The sequence below is a fragment of the Delphinus delphis genome, chromosome 9, assembly GCF_949987515.2.
Source record: "Delphinus delphis chromosome 9, mDelDel1.2, whole genome shotgun sequence".
Taxonomy (NCBI): Eukaryota; Metazoa; Chordata; class Mammalia; order Artiodactyla; family Delphinidae; genus Delphinus; species Delphinus delphis.
The window spans coordinates 105352429-105369996 of record NC_082691.1 but is presented as its reverse complement, the minus strand read 5'-3'; the positions used below and the strand labels follow the sequence as shown (position 1 = coordinate 105369996).

The 17568-nt window shown below is 45.6% G+C and overlaps 2 protein-coding genes across 6 annotated transcripts in view; one reads left to right on the top strand and one right to left on the bottom strand.

The window, feature by feature from the left end:
- Window positions 1–2171, top strand: part of LMBR1 (limb development membrane protein 1) — a 154209-nt gene extending 152038 nt beyond the window's left edge. For 4 of the 5 annotated variants that reach the window (XM_060021193.2, XM_060021192.1, XM_069541043.1 and 1 more), the window contains one exon: window positions 854–967. Coding sequence is in view for 1 of the 5 variants with exons in the window: in XM_060021194.1 (XP_059877177.1) it covers window positions 854–966 (113 nt within the window). In the remaining 4 variants the exon portion in view is untranslated. Of the gene's footprint in view, window positions 1–853 lie in introns of all 5 variants that reach the window. The other variant, XM_060021194.1, reaches the window with a different exon arrangement.
- Window positions 2172–2177: 6 nt separating this feature from the next.
- The window catches only part of RNF32 (ring finger protein 32), a 40536-nt gene continuing 25145 nt past the window's right edge, over window positions 2178–17568 (bottom strand). Inside the window, exons 8-9 of the mRNA XM_060021199.1 lie at window positions 4235–4423; window positions 2178–3543 (exon numbers count right to left, since the gene is read on the bottom strand). Coding sequence (XP_059877182.1) covers window positions 3331–3543; window positions 4235–4423 — 402 coding nt within the window. The 3' untranslated portion in view covers window positions 2178–3330. The remainder of the gene's footprint in view (window positions 3544–4234; window positions 4424–17568) is intronic.

The following is a 17568-nucleotide window of genomic DNA, read 5'->3' as shown; positions in this document are numbered from 1 at the left end:
CCCGGGAGGGAGTTACCTGTCCACACCCTGTTGTCCGTTGAGGTGTATCAGTACACGTTGACCTCGGTGTGAGGTCATCGGCCTGTATGAGGAATACTTTACAAGATCTGTCCCATGAAACTCACCACTGCATCTTGGGACCTCAAAGTGAACACCATCTGTTTATGATGTCATGCAGCCGCCTTTTTGTGGGAAAAGCCCTGTCTGAGGCGAGCATGGGGAGTGGTGGTCTGTGAGATGGGAGGACTGTTGGTGTGGGTTGTCTGGACCCCAAGTGCTCGGGAGCAGCCTGGGGGGCGCGTGGCCTTGGCTTGAGCTCCGAGTCTGACGTCGAGGGGCAGCGGCTGGAGAACGTCAGCCAGCTGGCTCCCCACGGCCGGTGTTCTTGAAAGGAGATCCGAGCCGTACTCCACAGCCACCCCAGTTACCAAGTCAAAAAATGAGAGAGAGGAGGCACTTTTCCTGAAGAGAGAGAGAGGGCAGCCATTTTCTCCCTGAACTCTCTTTAACTCCCGGACGGGAGGAATCGCATAACACATGGTTTTCCTGTTTGGGGCCATTGCTAGCTCGGGTGGGCGGGGTGTTCATCCAGTGGAGCTCAGCCTCCTTCTTGCCTTCTCTTGCTACCGCTCGTTGCTTGCTTGCTTGCTTGCTTGCTTGCTTTCTTTTTCGGCTGCACCACACGGCATGCAGGACGCTAGCTCCCCGACCAGGGATCGAACCTGTGCCCCCTGCAGTGGAAGCAAGGAGTCTCAAGCACTGGACCGCCAGGGAAGTCCTCTTGTTTCCTTCTCTTCTCTGGTTCCACCTTGGTTTGTGCTATCTTGTGCTCATCAGAGCTCTTTGGTTGCAGGTGCCAGGAGCCAAGTTCACCAAGCTCAGGGAGCACATCTGGATCTCAGGCCCAGTTTGCAGCCAAGCCCAGCTGAGCCACCACAGAGCAGGCGGACCCCATCCAACAGATAAGTGATAAATGCTGCTTGTCCTAAGCATTTTTACAGCAGTGGGACGATAAAATCATACTCCCTGATAAAATGAAACAAAACCGGGATTTGCTAATCAAAATGATAAACTAAATACCCAACCACTTGGAAAGGTAAAAATGGTATTTGTAAATAATTCCAGAAATTTATGGATTATACACGGATTTAAATAGCATCACAGACTTTCCCTCTCCCAAGTGAGTCCTCCACCAAACGCATGCTGCTTAGGGCCCCAACTCTTTCTTGGACAACGACCCATTTTCAAATGAGACCTGAAGAGGCTGTGATGTAATCGTAGAAAAGTCCGTGTGGTGTTCGTGGCTTGACCTGAGAATGTGCTGTCGTCTTCAAACCGTCCAGAGAAGCAGCTACTCCACTGAAGTGCTTTTTTTTTTTTTTTTTTTTTTTTTTTTAACTGTTCTGTGCTTGTAACTTGGTCTCCCCAAGGCTTTGTTGGGCATGCTGTTCCAGAAGACTTGTCAATAAGAGAATTACCTGATGTGCCATTGACTTTCGCAGCTGTGTGAGACTCACCCCTGAACACTCATGGGGTTTTCACTGCCATGTTCCCCAGTGTTGACCAATCCCAGATTTCCATCCTCACTGATTTTCCCTGTGCGCCCGCTTTCTACAGTTAACTAAGGCCTAGTCAGTAGAGTACTTGCTTGCAAAGAGCAGAGACGGGCTGTGCTCACTTAAGCAGGAAAAGAGTTTGCTGGAAGGACTTTTGACAGCTCACAGATTCAGTGGGAAGGCTTGAGAAATGGGTTCCGAAAGCAGGCAGGACTGCCGGGTGTCTGGGCAGCCACACCCAGCCATCGTGCCCAGGGACAGGAGTGCAGGGACATGGTCACACATGGCCCTGAGGGGCCTCTTACTATCACTGAGTGACCTGGGCATCCCTGGACTCTCCCCACAGATTCCAGTTTGGGGCCTGGAATCAGCCTGACCCAGCCTTCACCGCATGGCTGTGCTCTGCCTCGTGGGCCTTCTGAACGGAAAAGTGAGGTCTGGGATCCAGCCTCCCTCTGCTGTCTCACAACAGAAGTGTTCGCTCACTCTTTAAATCATTCTCCAAGTTAGTCTCCAAATTTTGTAAAAGTCACATCAGATCAGAACAGCTCCTCTGTGATAGTTTCCCTGATAACCAGCCAGCCTGACGTCCATGCCCCCTATAACTCCACCGTTGAAAAGTGAGCACACGCCAATATATGTGGATTTACTCATTTAAATGATGTACATGTGTATGGCTATATATAAGTAAAACATATCAGATGAGTGTTTTAAAAGGATGGGGTAAAAAATAAATAGGAACATACATTTAGTATTTCCTCCCACACGACACTGGGGCTGTTCTGCACCCTTGGCAGGCCTGCTCCTGGCCTTGGCAACCTGTCTGTCTTTTCCCTCCCAGGCCGGGCTTCCTGTCTCCTTGCCTGCAGTTAGCTGTGGCTGCAGTCTTGTGTGCCAGGTGCCCCAGCGTGGCCACAAACGTCTCTGCCTCAGCACATGGGAGAGTCACTGGGGAGCCCGGGCAGAGCCACAAGCCATGGGCCACGAGCCAGGGTCCACTTAGAGAAGCCCCTCAGCCCTCACCCGCTGCCGAAGGGCTGCGGTTCAAAAGAACAGGCGGCTTTGTCCGTCCCTGAGGCTTGGGCCTCATCTGTTCCAGCAGCTGGGGCACCTCACCATCACAGCTGCGCTTCATTCTTGTAAGTGACCAGGCTCCCAGGAAGATTTCGTGGATTTCTTCACGTATGAACTAAAACAGTGTATGTGGCTCTAAGTCATTACTATGTGATTTACTATTTTCTGATGTTGAAACCACTGAATATTTTATTTTCATATCTTGGGTTTATATATTCAAAGTGCTGAAGTACAACAGTAAAGCAAGAGTTAGGAGCGGCAGAGGACCTTTAGGTTACTAGCTTGTGGTCGACACTAGCTGTAGGTAAGTACCCAGCCGCGTGTGGGCCAGGCCTGGGAAGACAGAGTATTGTAACCCTACCGGCAGCCCCCCTGCGGGCCAATCAGAACCGCTGTGGAAATGGGCCAGTGAGCCAGGCTACTGTGTCAGAAGGGAGTCCCTTTACTGTTACGAGCAATTCCAGCTGGCCCACTAGACGCAGAGCAAATCAGCAAATTACAGAACCTCTGAGACAGAAGGTTTTAGTCCGTGCCTCACTTACTTCAACTGATTAAACTCATGAATCTGAAGTTTTCTTTTTATAAAGACTAAAATTGGATGGGTTGTCAGCTTTTAAAATATCGTTAGCTTTCCTAAGTACAACCACCAAAATTAACGTAAACCTTTCCCCCCGAATTATATAATTTTATTCCTGTGAATTCAACATTCAGGAATTTTCTTTGGATAGCAAGAGTGGCAGAGAGGACACACGTGGAACGGAGAACTGTCCCCCAAGGAGAACTCCTCCAGAGCAAGGAGACACGTGTGGTGAAACACGTGTGAGCAGGACAGGAGGACTGTGTGCTGTGATGAGGGCGCCGGGTGAGCCTGGCTGCCCACGGAGAGCGGGCTGAGGCAGACGAGCGCTCGGGGCTGTCCCCGGCAGGGCCTGCAACACAGAAGGACGCGGGAGTTGGTCACGCAGGTTGTTAGTTTCATCATAATAGGAAGTTCCGGAAATTTGAGTGAGAGCTGTATACTGACAGACGTGGATCTTCTAAAAATGAAGACACTTCATTCTGTGTTAAAATGGCATTAATTATATACGTACTCTGCTAGTCTTATGAAAAATGGAAAGGGTAGAAACCCACCTGGGATAACCCATTTTGAAACACAAATAGTTTATAAAATGCTGAACATTAATAATATAGATTTTCTTTTAATTAGGCAAGAAAGAGTAGTCTTTTTCAAAATTCTTGATACTGTGTAGCTGCTAAACTTCTTTATACATTTTCCTCTTTTTGTGATTTTCTAAGCAAGTGTTTCCTCTGTGGGATTTGGAGTGTCGTTCTTTCATGGCTCCTACAGATGCAAGAGGAGGGCAGGCTGGGACCTGCGGGGAAGCTCCGGGGGGTGGGGGAGGAGCATGTGGGGAGGCCTTTTCCCTCGGCGCTTTCACAAAATGCCATCATCAAAGCGGAATTTCACACTCAAGGGCCTTGGCGCTCACCCCAGAGTGGGTGGTGAAGGTCCTGGGGCCCCACTGCCCCACGTGCTGTGGGCACAGGCCGGGGCCCCCCCCGGTGGGTGCCCCCCCAAGCAGCACTGCAGAGCCGCTGGCTGCCCTGTCCCGGGCACAGCCTACCTGTGTCTGGATCTTCCCCCAGTCCTCTTCCGTGAGCTCGTGGCCACATGTGTACTCCAGCTGCTGCAGCACGCTGCGGTTGAGGGCCAGGCAGCGGTCGATCTCTGAGAAGAGCTCGTCTATGTCCGTGTGGTAAGAGCACAGCAGGCGGTGGCTGATTTCTGTGAACTGGGGACACGGCGGGGGCACACTTACTCACAGGCAGTGAGAAGTTCTGGAGGTAGGTTGAAGGGAAGCCCCTTCTTGAGTCCCGACCACCCTTCCTGCTAATTACCCTAAGGCCCTGCCTCTGAATAGTATTTCTTGGGGAAATAGACACACGGCGATTTCCTTAATCACTCCAAGTCCAGAGAATTGGTGCAGAGATTTTACCAGAACGGGGCACCTGGTTGTAAGCCTTGCTTGTTAGCAGGGAATACATTGATGAGAAGTTGAGAGGAGAAAGGATTAGAATTTTGCACAAGTAGTCACATGGTCATCCTGGTCTGGTACCAGTTACTCTAGTCTTCACAGGGATGGTCACTGCACAGTGCCGCTTTCCTGGGGCCACCAGCAGGCCATCGCTAATGAGAGCTGCTTCGCTTCCCCTTGCTCCACAGCATCTTCCCCTGTGGTTGCAGATTGTGAATGATCATTTTAGTGTGAACGTTTTAAAATATGTTTTTTAAAAAACATTTAGAAAGTAATCTTTCCGAGAGAAAGATTATCTCTTTCTTTCAAACCGGTTACTCATTCTGCTTTTCTCACCAAGCTCTAAAATCATAACTTTGAACCCCACCCCTTGCCTAAGGACCTTAAAAAATAAGCTGAGTTAATCAGTTTGTGGACAATTGTATGTCCCCTTGCTACAGAACACACCTTCAGGATTTACCTTAAAATCCTGTTTTCACCGCTAGCGTAAATATGGAGACGGCGTGTTACATTTTATCTCAAACTTTTGTTCTGCTTTAGAAGTATTAGCCTTAAATACAGTCTCTAATGTTCCGCCAAGCTCAGTCCTTTTATAAAAGTCTGTATTTTGATACAAAAAGATTTAGAAAAGCACAGTGATCTCAGGACAAATGAGTGAGTTGCTGGCTGTGGCCTCCTGACGGCAGCGAGAACCAGAGTGGCCAGGAGGAATGCACGCATTTGCAGTGCAAGTTCCCTCACCTGTGATCCGTAAAATGCAACACGCCTAGATCACGTGGGAGGTACGTGGACTCGTGTGTGACTTCCCCCAGATGGACCAAAGTGTGTGCATTTTTGGTCCGTTAAGTGGTAACAGTTGCTCACTGCAAAGTAGTGAAACAGTGATAGCCTCCAGCCTCCCTACTCTGGACTCAGTCTGGCCTTTGGAAATATTTACCGTGTGAGTCTCTCTGATCTCTGTGAATTGTAATCTCCCAAATTAGGAATCTTTAAGTCTTCTGTGTATACCCTTCCATCAAGATGCCATCCACTCCTTTTTTAAAAAGACAAGGTCGTATAGTTATTGGTTTATTAGAAATTTAACGTCTTAAACTTTTTAGGGTTTTTGTTAGTGTTTTGGTTACAGTTGCGCAGGTTTTAGATGGCTTGCCCATTTTCCCATAAGTCCTGCATGATTTTTCAGGAACATACACATTAGCAGGGATGCCTAGATGGGTGAGTGATATTGTGATTCCAAAGGGCTTCAAGATTCCAGAAGTTGGCCTCCTTAGATGGGCTGGGAAGGAAAAAGAGTTTCATGGATTTCAGTTACATTGTAAAGACCTGGATTATCACTGTGGGTTCAAATCCAGATTCTCAGTTACTAGCTGAGTGACCTTGGGCAAGTTACGTTCGCTGTTGAGGGAATCTTATGAGAAAAGACTGGGCAAGTTCATTTGTACCCCCTCCCTTTTCTTTTTAATTCCACATACAAGCGCTATCATATGATATTTGTCTTTCTCTGCCTGACTTACTTCACTCAGTATGAATTTATCTACAAAACGGAAATAAAGTCACAGATTTAGAAAACAAACTTATGGTTACCAGGGGGTGAGGGGAGAGGGATAAATTGGAAGACTGGGATTGACATATACACACTACTATATATAAAATAGGTAACTAATAAGGACCTACTGTATAGCACAGGGAACTCTACTCAGTACTCTGTAATGACCCATATGGGAAAAGAACGTAAAAAAGAGTGGATATATGTATATGTATAACTGATTCACTTTGCTTTACACCTGAAACTAACACAACGTTGTAAATCAACTATACTCCAATAAAAAGTTAAAGAAAAGAAAAAGGCCTGTGAACAGCTGGGGCACAGGAGTAAATGGTTTTTATTAAAGAGATTTGGGGATAGGGATGTATTTGGTCTTATTTTTTTTCTCTCCCTGGTCTTCTCAAAGTGCTGTATGATATACTTGGAAAAAACCCTTTTAGTATAATTGTCTTTAGAACTTTCTGAAATGTAAGACTTCACCAGCTAGTCTAGATCAACACCGTCCGCAAGAAATGTCACGTGAGCCATGTCTAATCTTAAAATTTATAGGAGCCACATTAAGAAAAGTTTCTAAATAGGTAGAATTAAATTTAATATTTTACGTAACCCAACGTATCCAAAATATTTATCACTTCAAAATGTATCAGTTGAATAAGCTACTGAGATCTTTATATTCTTTCCTTCCTGAAAGGCTTTGAAATCCGAGCGTGTTGTGCACGCGCATCCCATCTCCATCTGGACTGGACGGCCACAGGTGGCTTGTGGCTCCCTGCACTGGACAGCGTGGCCTGGTGGCTCAGAAAGACATACACTAGAAAGGAGTGACCGTCATGTCTGGGCACGGAGAGGTAGCCAAGCCAGGGCCACTCCGATAGCTCCTTTGTTAAACGTTTGAAGACTGATGTAAGTGGTAGGGGTGATCTGTTGTTTAAAGGGTGTGGCAGTGGTGGCTGTCACCTGATGGCTGTCTTGCTCGTCCTTCCCCAGCACAGAGCAGTCTGCAGAAGTTGGCGTCCCATCCAGAAACCACATTCCCCATTCCCCCTGTGCTAGGTGGGGCCACGTGACACAGCGTTTCCAATGGGAATGGGGTCTCTGGGCTGGACACACAGGTCTCTGAGGCCCAGGGGATGGTAGGGCAAAAGGATGGTGAGGGGACAGTATCTGTGTCTCACAGGGTGGCACGCTGTGACTCAGGTCACTGAAGCTTCTATTTTCAGTAGCTGAAATTAGGGGTGTGTTTGTTTCAGCAATTAGCAGTGTCCTGGTTGAGAGATTGTGGCTCTTTCACAGAACTGGGCAGGATGAAAGGAACTCAGCCCATCGAACCTCGCAGTCATTTAGGAGCGTGATGCGTGGAACGTGTTCTCCATGGACGTGGGGGACTTTCCCATTTCAAGTATCCTACTCTACTGGACATCCCGTGTGCAGCGGTTTGTCTGTTCATTTGTTTTTATGTGGATAACCTGGTGGGATGCCATGTCTGTGTAAGTCACCTCCATTAGAAGTTGCCTTCACGGACCTGGTGTTCCCTTCCAATTCCCATCTGTCCTGCAAGAAGACTCGAGCCTGCGCGGGCAGTGGGCAGCAGCTGTGGTGAGTGAGCCTGCCCAGCCTTGGTCCCTGGGTGTTAACCAGGATGCGTGCTGGGTTTCAGGGAAAGGCCGTGCTGTAACACGGCAGGCGGCCCACGGGCTTTGAATCCAGGCACCTGTGTTTTGGGGTTTTGCATGCAGTTGATTTTCAGCCATACTTGGAGGTTTGGAGGAAGAAGCTTTTCCATCTATGAATCCAGTTCTGTTTCTTGCTGATTCTAATTACACTTGCCTGGCAGCTGGACCCTAGCTTATGGGCTCCAGCTGGCAGTGTTTCATTTTCTCTGTTCGTCAGCCTTTCAAATACCTGATAATCTCCAAATAAATTATTGAAAGTAGAAGAGTTCCCTATACTTTATAAAAGGAAGAATTACTTGGAAATGCATACAGCTGCCTTCCAATTAATGTTTTATAACTCACGTTTTCTGTAAATTGGGTTTTCTTGAAGTGTGAGATATTTCCCATTTAGACCTGTAAGGTAAGGTCTTTTCTTCCTCCAAAATTATACCTCAGAATAGAAAGGATCACGTTCTGTTCCAGAGTGTCTCAGATTGTGAGGCATGTTCTCAAATTAGTTCTGAACAGAAGTGCTACTTGGAGCAGACAGGTTGGTGTGAAAGGATCGCAATGCTGCTTCTCAGGTGAGGTCCCTGGACCCGCAGCATCTGCATCACCTGGTAACTTGTTAGCAATGCCAACTCCCGGGCCAGCCCAGCCCGCCTGGGTCAGAACCTGCAGGTAGGAAGCAGCCGTCTGTGGTTTAACAGCCCCCACGGGGTTCTGATGCTCACTCATGCTTGAGAACTGCCATCATAGAAGTTTCCCGATTAATTTTTGAGTCAAAGTTATTTAACACAGCTTTAGTCATCATTCCTGGAGACGTAACCACCCAACTCCCAAGTGTGAGGTGTCCCCGTGAGCTTTCAAAGGTCACTTAAGAGAGCAACGGAGTAAATGTGGAGGCCACGAGTATTTATATATCCCTCTCTGTATATATATGTTAATGTCACGTGTGTGGCGAGGTATCTCTGTGGTGCTCTTCCTACACGTTAAGTGAGTTCTCACGGCTTGAGTTGGAGCTGGTGTGCACGCCGCTGGGTCCCACGTGGCCCCAGTGGGGACAGTCCCTGATGTCGCCTCCCTGTGCTGCAGGCCGCCTCCATTCCTTCTCACTGTCAGCTCAGGCGCTGGGAGTGCTGCGCTCAACGCTGGCCCACCGTGCAGAATTCTCCCTGGGTCCCCGGGTTCCCGCCTCTGTTTGTCTGTGGGTCGCTCTGTATGCCAGTTACGGGGGACACAGCAGAAACACTTGCTGAAGAAACGGGCTCGTCAGTTTCGCAGATGCAGCTAGTGCCTCTGTGGAGGGCGGGTCTTAATGCGCCCGGCCGGCCACGCTGGCCTCCGACCTTAGTCTGCTCCCTGCCCCTTCGTCTCTTCGGGGTTTCTCCATGACACGGCTGGTTGAAACTGATACCGTTGTCAAAGAGTGTTTCCTGCCTCTTTCCCTCCAGGAAGGTGGGGCGCACCCAGAGGAGGCCGTGAGTCTGGTGGGGAAGCAGGCAGGGGCTCCGGGGCGATGCTCGGGTCTGCAGAGGCCGCTTGAAAACAGCCGCTCCCCACCTGGAACCACGTTCTGAACGGGCGAGGTGCAGGGTCAGTGCCGGACGCAGGTGTGCTCGTTTGTATTTTCCTGTCCGCCACACCTGGCATCACTTTCACACGCGTTAACGACCATGCTTTCTTCCTCGGCTTAAATGGAAAGCATGTCGTAAATGAGAAAAATAACAATCCCCTTTATATGCAGTGGTGGTTAAAGACTTAAAATGCAGGTTATTCAACCTAAGCTAAGTAATTTTGCCTTTACCCTGCCGTTTAGCTGTGGCAGGGTGAGGGATAGAAAGCATAGATGGGTCCCAGAGGAGCCTGGGCCGGGCCGGGCTGGGGCACATCTTGTTCCTTTAACGACGGGGCGCCCAACCCAGCAGGAAGGCGGGGTGGGGCCGGGAGAGGGTGCGGAAGAGAGGGTCTGACAGCGAGGTGCAGGGGCAGAGGAGGAGCGGGCAGGCGTAGGCCAGGCGCCCCCAGCTGCTCCCTCACCCTCACCGCCTGCAGGGGACACTGCCGTCCCCACCTCGCCCTCCATCGCTGATGCCAGCTTCTCCCCAGCCTCGCCCCCGCCTCTCCTCAGGAAAGGCACTACTTTGCCGTAGGGATCTTCCGGTCTGGCCAGACTCACTCAGCCCACGAATGACGGTCATGCTCCTCCGTCTCTGCGACCTCTGCACGGCCGTGCGTCCCCCGCGCCGGGGCTGGACGTGCGCTCTCTCCGGACGCCCAGAGAGCACTTTTGGCCCCTTCGCTTGACACTTGTCACCGGCTGGATGCTCATACCTTTTTCCTGTGTGTATTTCTTATCTCCTCGTTCCTTAGATTCATCTTGGCGAGGCCCTTAGCGTTCAATAAAAAATGTCGACTTTAAGTTTGCAATAGATTAGAAATGGAGACGCATACATGCCCTAATGTGCATATTCTAAAGGACTGCAGTACAGGTTCCTTTGTGGGGATTAAAAAAAAGGACAGTGTCTGCGTGGAATGATGCTGAAGGAACCTGCCGTGTCAAGATTCAGTGAGGCATCAACGTTTGGCTTCTAATTATAACATTGACGTTAGCTTGTTAATAAACATACCGAAAATCCTTCAGTTTATATTTATGGCAAATTTCTAAAAGTGAACTGATGTGACTGTCTTTATTCTTGTGCTTCAAGTATTGGAAAGTTAGCAAGGGTAATATTTTAAAAACTTAAATCATTATATATTTACGGACTACCTATCGTGGCCAGGTCAGAGCAGTGTCCTAAGTGTAGCTATTATGAAATATTTCTTAAATGTCGAATTCCTGTGTGATTAGCATCCTTCTTCTCCTGTTTACTGCCTCACTGTCACACGGGTCAGAGGCCTTCCCTGATTGAAAAGGCAAGCACCACACATGCAAAGACGATCGAGGTCTAGTTTTCAAACTAGGGGTTAATATTAATTCTATGGACAAAATATATACATTTTTCAATTAAAAAAATGAATATCTTCTTATATTTTTCTTTTTAAGTCTCACATTTCAGATATTTGATAAATTAAGTCATTACAAATTCAGGTTATTGATATATAAAGCAATTACTGGTCATTTACAAGTACATCCTGGCTAAACAGTAAAAAAAATATCCTAACAAAAGGGCCCAGGTGAACTCTGTCTGCCCAGGAGGCCCCTCTCAGCATCCATCTTGATGTCAGCAATTGCTTACTAATGTGTTGACTTACGGCCGCCCTCAAAAGCCAAGTGAAAAGCCTGGAATTTACAGCATATCAATGAATCAGTTGATAAGCTTTTACTGGTTTAATATCCTCCCCGTCTTGCTGCTTGGAGCCACTTCAAGTTAGCAACAGAATGTTTGCCATCTCTATGTGATAAAGGAAGCCAAAGGACTAAACAAACTTTAAGACCATTATGCTGTTTGGCGAGATGTAAATGAAAAAGAGTAAGAGAAATCTCCTGCGGGAGGGTGTGGGAGCGGCAGCCCCTAAAGTCAACCACAGCATCTGACAAATCCCTAACCTCACTTTTTAAACAATGGTCAGGACTTTTAGCTTGGGTTGAGATAGTATAATGCATTTGAAAAGTTTTAATTGCAGCAATAAAAGGCCATACCTCAATTATATGACATATGCTAGCAGAATTTCTAGATAAGGATCAAAGGCATTCAAGGACCAACCACTGCATTCTGGGCAACACTTGGGCTTTCTGTACACACTGGTGACAGGTATGAGCACAGCAGCTCTAGTGACCTCTCCAGGCGGCTTTGATCTGAGTTCACCAGACGACGCAAGAGCGCACCAGGCCTCCTGGATCATCCCTACGGCCCCAGCGCCCTCCATGACAAAGGCGCTGCTGACTCAAGGTTACTTTCTGACACTTACTTGTGGGTACAAAACGCAACATTTGACCCGCACAGTTCTTACCACGGGACTGCCATCTATTTAAAAGAACCTACAGTGTGACACAACTTCACTTTGCTCTGTTTCAGTCTTGTTAGGAATGTGCCAGTGATATTTCAGAGCAAGGCAGATCTGCGGAGAGAAATCCTCAGCATATGGAAGCATGACTATTTGTAGAAAGATGACCTCTGTATTCTACTAATTAGTTAAGACCCAGTAGATGCAGGAAGACTAAGGTAAGAAAAGACTTCATTAATCCCCTCTGCAACAGAAGAGTGAAAATGCAAGGCCACAGTTCTTTTGCAAGTAAGATAGATTAATTTATAAAAATAGAGTGGCCTGAGCTAATCTAATCTAGAGTATTAAAAACATATCCATCTTGGTGAGATCTTGAAACTTTAAAGGAAACAAGCACTTCCTCCTTCATTGTGCCTAAAAATATCACATTATTATCCCTCTTTGCCTTTCTTTTCTGTTGATTAGACTTCTTTTCCCTGAAGGTAATTAAACCAGTGGTTCCCAAGTATGACAAAGAAGTTTTCACCCATCTGCCAGAAAAGAAAATAAGTGAATTCAGTGGAGTGAAAGTTCTTAAAGCTAAACGGTTCAGTGTAAAGGCATAGCCTTTAGTGTGTGGTCAAGGATTTCCAACTTTCCTGGTGTTGAAAAATAGTCCTCCTTTTATGAGATGATTCTGATGGTGTATGATGCTTGGTTTTAACTCTAACCTGGCAAAATAGAAAGGTTTTGAAAGTTGGCAGTGACCTTGTTGGAGCCCCGAGTCTCTCTTTGACCATCGGTAGACTCCAAAGGTCTGGAGGCCGCTGGGGTACGGAATTGCAGCAGGCTGCGGGGGGAGAAGGCAGAAGCTGCTGCAGTGTCTTGGTCTCACTGACCAACGAGGTGGTAGACCCGACATTTATCTGTCTGCCTTGGGCAGCGGGATGTATCGCATGCAATTTGCAATTTCAGTTGTGTAGAGTAAACATAAGACGAATTTGCATTACTGTAACTGTCACCAGTGGTGAGTACGGAGATACAGCTTGGAAATGTGGCTGGCGGTTGCCCGACACCCCAGATTCAAGAACTGTGGTCCCACAGGTAATGAAGGGTTTTACCGCATCTGATCCTGTGGCCGCTGCACACTTTGCTTTGTAAACGCTCCGGTTTCTACAACTCAAACACTGGGTCCCTCACAGCACGCTGATCTAAAGTTCTGTGCACATTTAGGTTGTGAGGGGGGTGACGGGCTGAAGGCACGGGTGTCAAACTGCAGAGCTGAAGGGCAGGCCTGTGCAGGAAACCCGCCACTCCTGGAATGTCCCTGTCACAGAGCTAGTCTCCCGCCCCAAGGAGCCTTGATGAACTCGCTGTTCACTTTGGCTTTGGAATTTATCTTTCACTGCATCTATTACTAGGAAACCTACAGACCCCAATTCTTCTGAGGCTGGGCTTCAGGGTACATGGTTAGCTCTGAAAAACTGTAAAGATGAATATAATGAGAATCCAGGACCAAGAGTTATATTTTTATTTTAAATATCTTCACCTGTGATTTCTAGACTGTAAAGCCTCATTATACTGACAAGCTTAAGTTAAAGTATTTTTACAGGTATTTAAAGGAAAATGATCAAACTTATTTTTTTACTGAAACACACGTTTGTTCCTCGATGAACTGAATAAATTCAGTTTCTATCATTAGAAAAATGCTATTTAGTTCTTTTGTAAAATGGGGTACACTATTAAACTAAGATAAAAGTCTTTCCTAAAGGCACCTCTGGATGATGATTTCTCTCTTTACTAACTCAGGGTGCATGGTTGTTTCATGTCTAACATTCTTTGTCATCAGGCTGTTCTAGTGCTGCACTGTGAAATACTTACTCTACTCGCAGGATTACATCTTTTAAAAACCACAAGAAAATAGCCGAAACCCCTAAAGAATATATGTGTCTTAATGTATGTATAAGCCAATGCTCCACTGTTACTAAAAATCCAAGTGAAGGTGGTCACTTTGCCTTGTCGACCGTCAGTGTGTCCAGTGCTTTTCTGCACAGCGGCCTGGAGAGGTGGGGGCCGCTGACCCCTCGCTCCACCTGCAGCGTCAGCGTCGAAGCTTCTACCTCACACTGGGGTCACCAGGCCGTTCCCCCTGCCAGAGTGCGGGCAGAGCTCAGTGCCCAGTATGACATCTATGTTGTATTCTACTAATTTTATTTATTCACTTAAAAAGTATTTACATAATTAATCCATGTGGAACTTTTTTGAGGATAAGGTATGAAGTAATGTCTATTTTTCTCCTTCACATGAATGCATAAATTAATTGATTTTCTCAATCTTTTTCTTCACTGATCTCATATGTGTCCTTTACTGTAGACTTAGAATCCCTGTGCACTGAGGTGGGTGACTTTCTGCTGGTTCATCACCTGTTCATCTAACATTTCACAAGAATCTTAGTTACCAAAATTTTGTATATATTTTGATATTTAACAAGGATGTTCTACCTCATTACAGCCTTATTGGGATATAACTGATGTACAACATGGTGTAAGTTTAAGGTGTACAGTGTGATGATGTGATGCATTTATATGTTGGGAAGCGATGACCACCGGAAGGTTAGTTAACACCCCCATCATCTCACACAGTTACCATTTCTTTTTTGTGGTGAGAACGTTTCAGATCTCCTGGCAGCTTTCAAGGCTGTAATACCATACTGGCAACTGTAGGCACCATGCTGTGCATTAGGGCATCTCCTAACTGGAAGCTTGCTCTCTGACCGGCATCTCCCCATTCCCCCCACCCCTCTCCCCAAGCCCCTGGCCACCACCATCTGCTCTGTTTCTTTGAGTTCGACTTTTTTAGATTCTACACATAAGCGGAATCATACCATATTTGTCTTTCTCTGCCTGATTTATTTCATTTAGCATAACGTCCTCAAGGTTCATTCACGTTGTTGCAAATGGTAGGATTTCTTTCTTTCTCCTGGCTGAATTCCATTGTAGATGTACCACATCTTCTTATCCATTTATCTGTTGACGGACACTTAGGTTGTTTCCGTGTCTGGGCTGCTGTGCCTAATGCTGCCATGAACAGGGAAGTGCAGAGATCTCTGTGAGATCTCGGTTTCATCTCCTTTGGAAGGACAGATGCCCAGGAGTGGAATTGCTGGGTCATATGGTAGTCCTACTTTTAATTTTTTGAGGAACCTCCATACTGTTCTCCATAGAGGCTGCACCAATTTACATTCCCACCAACAGTGCAGGAGGGCTCCCTTTTCTCCACATCACCAACACTTGGTATTTGTTGTCTTTTTGATGACAGTCATTCTAAGAGGTGTGAGGTGATATCTCATTGTGGTGTTGATTTGCATTTCCCTGATGATTAGTGATACTGAAGACCTTTTTCATGTACCTGTTGGCCATTTGTTATGTCTTCAGAAAAATGCCTATTCACTTCCTCTGCCCAGTTTTTTAATCAGACATTTGGGTTTTTTGGCTATTGAGTTGTATGTGTTCTCTATATATTTTGGATAAAAACCCCTTATGAGATATATGATTTGCAAATATTTTCTCCCAATTTGTAAGTTGTCTTTTTTCATTTTGTAGACTGTTTCCAGTGATGTGCAGAAGCTATTAAGTTTGATGTAGTCCCTTTATTTATTTTTGCTTTTGTTGCTTGTGTTTTTGGTGTTATATCCAAAAAATCATTGCTGAGACCATTGTCAAGATTTTCCCCTGTGCTTTCTTTCCTTTTTTAAATATTAATTTAATTTAATTTATTTATTTTTCTTTTTTTGGCTGCATCGGGTCTTAGTTGTAGCACGGAGGCTCTTAGTTGTGGTGCTCAAGTTTCTCTCTAGTTGTGGCACGAGGGCTCCAGAGCACGTGGGCTCTGTAGTTTGCGGCACACGGGCTCTCTCGTTGAGGCATGTGAGCTCAGTAGTTGTGGCACGCGGGCTTATTTGCCCCGTGGTGTGGGACCTTAGTTCCCTGACCAGGAATCGAACCCACGTCCCCTGCATTGGAAGGCGAAGTCTTAACCACTGGACTGGCAGGGAATTCCCTGCCCCTGTGCTTTCTTCTAGGAGTTTTGTGGTTTCAGGCTTTAGGTTTAAGTCTTTAATGCACTTTGAGTTAATTTTTGTTATATCCTCTTGATGAATTAATCACTTTATCATTATATAATGACCTTTTCTGTCTGTTACAGCTTTAAAGTCCATTTTGTCTAACAGAAGCATAGCTACCCCTGCTCTCTTTTGGGTTCCACATGAGTAGAATATCTTTTTCTGTCCCTGCACTTTGAGCCTATTTGTGCCCTTAATGGTGGAGTGAGTCTCTTGTCGGCAGCGTATGAGTTTTGTTTTTTATCTATCCAGTCCTTCTATGCCTTTTGATTGGAGAAATTAATTCATTTGCATTAAGAGTAATTACTGATAGGTGAGGACTTACTAATGCCACCTTATTGTCTTCTGGCTGTTTTGTAGTTCCCTTGTTCCTTTCTTCCTCACTTGCTGCGTTCCATTGTGAATTGATGACTTTCCAGAGTGGTACACACTCATCCTTTCTCTTGATCTTAGTGTATCTGCTGTAGGGTTTTGCTTTGTGGTTACCATGAGGCTTACATAAAACATCGTATAAGTATAAGTGTATTTCACACTGATAACTTTGATTGCATACAAAAACTTTACCCTTTTACTCCCCCCTTTTGTGTTTTTGATGTCACAATTTACATCTTTTTTATAGTGTATATTCATTAACAAATTATTGTAGCTATAGTTATTTTCAATACTTTTGTCCTTTAACCTTTATAAGAGAGTTAAGTGGTTAATACACCATAATACTACAATATTAGAATATTCTGAATTTGACTACGTACTTTCTTTTACAAGTGTGATGTTACTAATTAGCATCCTTTCTTTTAAGCTTGAAAAACTCCTTTCAGCGTTTCTCGTGAGGCAGGTCTAGTGATGAACTCCCTCAGCTTTTGTTTGTCTGTGAAAGTCTTTAATCTCTCCTTCATTTCTGAAGGATGTCTTTGCCAGATAGAGTATTCTTGGTTGGCAGTGTTTTCCTTTTAGCACTTGGGCATCTTCTGAGGTTTCTGCTGAGAAATCCAGTTAGCCTATGGGCATTTTCTTGTTAAGTTAGTTACAAGCTTATTGTCTCTTGCTGCTTTTAAGATTCTCTCTTTGTCTTTGATTTTTGAGTTTTATTGTAATGTGTCTTGGAGAAGATCTCTTTAAGTTGAGTTTGTTTGGTGACCTATGAGCTTCATACACTTGGATATCTAAATCTCTCCCCCATCTGGGAAGTTCTCAGCCATTATTTCTTTATATCCTTTCTGCCTCCTTCTTCCTCTCTTCTCCTGGGACTCTAATAATTTACAAATTGTTTCTTCTGCTGTATCCCAAAGATCACATATGCTTTCTTCACTCTTTTTCTTTCTTTTTTCTTTGTTCTCCTCCTACTGAATAATTTCAAAGGTTTTGTCTTCTAATTCACAGGCTTATTCTTCTGGTTGATCCGTTCTAATGTTGATGCTTTCTACTGAATTTTCCATTTCATTCATTGTATACTTCAGCTCCAGAATTTGCTTGGTTCTTTTTAATTTTTTCTGTCCCTCTGTTAAACTTCTCATTTTGTTCCTGTATTGTTTTCCTGATTTCGTTGAGTGGTTTTTCTGTATTTTCTTGTAGCTCATCGAGCTTCCTCAAAACATTTATTTTGAATTCTTTATCACGTAAATCACAGATCTCCATGTCTTTGAGGTCAGTTATTGGA